Source organism: Xyrauchen texanus, chromosome 3, assembly GCF_025860055.1.
Source record: "Xyrauchen texanus isolate HMW12.3.18 chromosome 3, RBS_HiC_50CHRs, whole genome shotgun sequence".
Classification (NCBI taxonomy): domain Eukaryota; kingdom Metazoa; phylum Chordata; class Actinopteri; order Cypriniformes; family Catostomidae; genus Xyrauchen; species Xyrauchen texanus.
In genome coordinates this window covers 43010829-43015679 of record NC_068278.1, presented here as the reverse complement: position 1 = coordinate 43015679, position 4851 = coordinate 43010829, and the positions used below count along the sequence as shown (strand labels likewise).

The 4851-nt window shown below is 37.9% G+C and overlaps 1 protein-coding gene across 2 annotated transcripts in view; it reads left to right on the top strand.

Moving 5' to 3' along the window:
• Positions 1-3469, top strand: part of LOC127626988 (cell surface hyaluronidase) — a 36152-nt gene extending 32683 nt beyond the window's left edge. For both annotated transcript variants that reach the window (XM_052103171.1, XM_052103179.1), the window contains exons 22-24: positions 876-1021; positions 1868-1974; positions 2079-3469. In XM_052103171.1, coding sequence (XP_051959131.1) covers positions 876-1021; positions 1868-1974; positions 2079-2287 — 462 coding nt within the window. In that variant the 3' untranslated portion in view covers positions 2288-3469. The remainder of the gene's footprint in view (positions 1-875; positions 1022-1867; positions 1975-2078) is intronic.
• The last annotated feature ends 1382 nt before the right edge of the window (positions 3470-4851 follow it).

Genomic DNA, 4851 nt, shown 5'->3' with positions numbered 1-4851 from the left:
TAAAACACCAAAGGAAATGTTAAGCAGAATGATGTCACCATTCACTTTCATTGTGTGGAGAAAAAAAGGTGATTAAAAGGAAATTAAAGTTAATGTTGACTGAGGCTAACATACTGTGTAACACCTCCTTTTATGCTGCATGGAAGTAGAAAGAAAGTCTTACGGGTTAGGAACCATGATAAAACATGAGTGAACTATCCCTTTAAAGCGATGGTTCGCCCAAAAATTAAGATTCTCTCAACATTTACTCACTTTCATACAATTTCAGATTTGTATAACTTTCTTCTTCTGATCACAAACGAAGATTTTTAGAACAATATTTCAGCTCTGTAAGTCTATACTATGCAAGTGAATGTTGACCAGACCTTTGAAACTCCAAAAATCATATAAAGGTGGTATTAAAGTAATCCACACAACTCCAATGGGTTAATATATGAACTTTCATTTTCACTTTCAGAATGTGAATGTTGAGGTTTATAGTAAAAAAAAAAAAAAAAGAACTTCAATATTGATCTGTTTCTCACCCACACCTATTATGTTGCTTCTGAAGACATTGTTTTATGGATTACTTTTATTCTGACCTTATGCGATTTTTGATGCTAAAAAGGTCTGGCCACAATTCACTTGCATTTTATGGACCTACAGAGCTGAGATATTCATCTAAAAATATTTGTTTGTGTTCTGCAGAAGAAAGAAAGTCATACACATCTGGGATGGCATGAGAGTGAGAAAATTACGAGATAATTTTCATTTTTGGTGAACTATCCCTTTAAAACTGAATAAAATGTAACAACAGATTCTTTTTTAAGTAGTACAAAGAAATCATGATTCTGCTGACAAATAACTGTTTTGATTACCTATTTTCTGTCGTATAGGTGAATGCAGAAAGATTTAACCTCAGCCAGTCTGGGTTCCTCTTGGTAACTGTGGATGCATGCTCTGGACAAGTAACAAAGAGCTCATTGTTTCCAACGATGGACTCCAAAATGGAACAGTATTTAAAAACTGGAATTCTGAAGAGGTGAGGGGTAAAAGATGTGGTCTGGGGTTTAAGACTACGTGTCAACAAATTTGGGAGGAAAGTTGGCATTTCCAGTTGTAGTAACAGTTAGGTGGTATGCAGTGTGAGTGGGAATGATGAGTACAAATACTCCTTTTAAGATACTGGGATGGGATCAGAGGTAGAGGCGTGGAGTGTTAAGGTTACACTGATGATTATACGTTCACTTAGCACTTTATTATGAACACTATAGTCCAAATAAAGTTCCAAACGTGGTCTGCTGTTGTAGCCCATCTGCCTCAAGGTTCAAGGTGTTGTGCATTCTGATATGCTATTCTGCTCACCACAAGTGTACGGAGTGGAAATCTGAGTTACCATAGCCTTTCTGTCAGGTCAAACCAGCCTGGCCATTCTTTGTTGGCCTCTCATCATCAAGACGTTTCCATCTGCAGAACTGCCTTTCACTGGATGTTTGTTGTTTTTAGCATAATTCTGAGAAGGCTCTAGACACTGTTGTGCATGAAAATCCCAGGAGATCAGCAGTTACAGAAATACTGAAACCAGCCCGTCTGGCACCAACAATCAGCCACGGTCGAAATCACTGAGATCACATTTTTCCCAATTCTAATAGTTAATGTGAACATTAACTGATGCCCCTGACTTTTATCTGCATTATTTTATACATTGCACTGCTGCCACACGATTGGCTAATTAGATAATCGCATGAATAAGTAGGTGTATAGGTGTTGCTAATAAATTGCTCATTGAGTCTATGTTGAAATGTTAACTAGCATTGTTTAAAAACCCACTATTTCACTGTTGGTTTCTATTATTTTCAATACGCTGATTCTGTTTGGTTCCATGCAGATCAATTGTTCTTCTTGCCACAAGAGGTCAGCCTGCTGACTTTGCTGGTGTCGCACAATATCTGGTCCCTTTGGGATCTGCTAAAGTGCCAGATTTAAAAAACAAAGGTACATGCTCTCTCTTTAACATTAAACTATACTCCGTAAAGATCTGTTTTTTCTGATTGAGGTTAATTCTCTGTTTGCTGATCTCTTTGACTGTCTCTTTTCAGAGGCCATTGTTTTCTTTGGGTTCCTCGGCCAGGGAGGTCTTTTACAGCAGCCATGGGCTGATCTGTTGTCATGCCAAGGTGACGAGGTGCTGGGCTTACAGGAAAGATTCATTCCCCTGTCCATAGAGGAGTATTCTTGTCCACCACAAAAAAACCCTCCTACACGGATGGATCTAGAACTCCTAAAAAAGTATCTTAGCCAAAAATGAGCCTTTTCCAGATGTGAACAAACAACACAACCAATGAATGAATGTGAACTTACGAACGTAATTTATTTTGTCCAAAAAAAAAAAAAGTGTTTGTAGTGTTTGGACTAGTATGTTACTAAGCGAGTGAATGTTTTTGTGTCTGTCTGATTCTGTCTTGTGTTTTGTCATAATTGTTACAGCACAAAGTGATGCACTTTTTGTAGCACACAAAACATCTTTATCTCACACTGTGTAACAAATTGACAGGGCAAGGTGAAAGTACATCAGAAATGTTGAAGAAAATGCTGCGAATCGATACCACCAGTACAGAAGCACACTGCATTCCAGAACAGGACATTTGGTGATTGGCCTTCTTCCCCAACAATCTCCTGTGTAATACTGCCACATAAATGATCCATTGCCTTTGATTTAACAGAAGTTCACTCAGACTTTCCTTCTTTTCCACATTATTTATTCCCCTTGATTTAATAGGGTATGCCGTTATGTAATTGTCATATTGGGAGGGCTCTTAACTCTCAAATTTCACTGCTGCTCAAACATGCATTTGTACAATGACTGTACACTCTTTACTTTCACAGTTAGACACTTTAAAGTAGTCAAGTACTTTCAAGTGTTAGAATTTCAGTATTCATTCCCAACATTAAATATTTATTACAAATATTTTCAGAAGCAATAAACCAGTATCTGTTGTTAGGTGTTTAACCAGTTCTGTGTTTACCATTGGGCTACTTGCAGTTTAAAAGTGGAAATCACACAAAAGATTTATATGACATAATGCCTATTACAACTTGGCCACCTTGCCTGCCTGATAGTAGTACTATCACTTAGCTTGAGAGATACAGTATAACATCCCACATGATTGGAATATTGTCATTATTGTGTTTGCAATGGAAGCCGGAATTGTCCGTACATGACCTTATTGATTTGAGATTAATTAGTTACTTGTTAACCACTGTAAAATTGTTGAAAAGATTTATTAGTAGAGGAAAGTCTTGATACAAAGAAAATAAATGACAGCTTGTTTTTGTAAGTGTTGCATAAATTGATGTAAAGATGCAGGGTGTTGTTTTCGCCAGAAAGTATTTTTTATTTGTAAAATGTCAAGTTCATATAATGTATTTGTCAAGTTGTTGTGCTGTAATTTGATTTTCTGAAATTCAGATATTAAAAAACCTATAAAACATTCGCATTTCATAGTTGTTGTATGTTGGGTTTTGTTTCGCACACTTTACATTAGGACAACCAGGTAACCACTAGGGGGCAGACTTGCATTTCAGGTCCGTGGTAGTGGCAGCCAATATATGTACACTGCCTTTCCAACAACAACAAGAAAGGTCGCCGTTTGGATTTAAATAAGAAGATCCTTCAGAGCCTATGAGTGGATCATTATGGAAAAGATGTTACTTTGTTTCAGAAGGTGCAAATGATTGGCCTGCAACAAGCAAAGAAACCAACAAAGGAGATTGCTGATATCACTGGAACTGGGTTAAGAACTGTCCAACACTTGATTAAAACCTGGAAGGATGTGGTGAACCGTCAGCTTCGCGGAAGAATTGTGGTATGAAAACAATCTTGAATAATGATCAGAGATCACTAAATTGCTTGGTCACATCGTAAAAAATCGACTGTAGAGCTCCAGGCTCTGTTTAATAGTGAACGTAAGAGCATTTCCACAATGGGACGAGAATTCACAGGATTAGGAATAAACTGTGTGGCCACAAGAAAGTTCTCGGAAAAAACTACTTCAATTTGCTAGGGAACATAAATATTGGACAGTGGAGCAATGGAAAAAAGTAATGTGGCCTGATGAGTCCTGACTTACCCTATTTAAAAGTGATGAGCTTGTTAGGGTAAGAAGGGAAGAGCATGAAGATGCACCTGTCATGCAGAGTGCCCACTGTTCAAGCCTCTTGAGGCATCTGGGGTTGCTTCAGTTGGTCAGGCTCAGCGATGTTACAGGGCAATAAAATGAAGTCAGCTGACTACCTGAATGTACTGAATGACCAGGTTCTCTTACAACTCAGTACACTTGACATTGTGTTCTGCTAACATATGGGGAGTGTCCTAAAGGACCTAGTTGAAACCCTTCTGCAATAATGCCAAAATTCTAATATTGGCTGATGGTGTTTGAGCCCCGCCCTTTTAGGCACTAAGCTGTCTGCTATAACATTAGGCGTGCAAACACCTTTCCTCAGAACAGTGCCGGTCCTACCCCAATTAGAGAGCTATGTATTACTTTTTACACAAAAAAGTACAAATTAACACATAATACATCCTAATGTGTGTAAACCCAAACTTGCAAAACATTAATTAACTCAATGTTGGGAAGAAGTATGTAAGTGCATGTTATGGCTTCTTAAGTAGGCATCATAAATGGGTATCACTTATATAGGAATAACTTTAATGTAAAGTGCACGCAAACCAAGTCAGGTGGTCTAAGATGTAAAAAAAAATAAAAAGGCATACTGCCCTACAGATCTATTCACATTGTACAGTATATTTCACAGCAGGCACATGTATAGGCTTTCATAATTACTGGGGAGTCTGGGGCCCATCAAGTACAC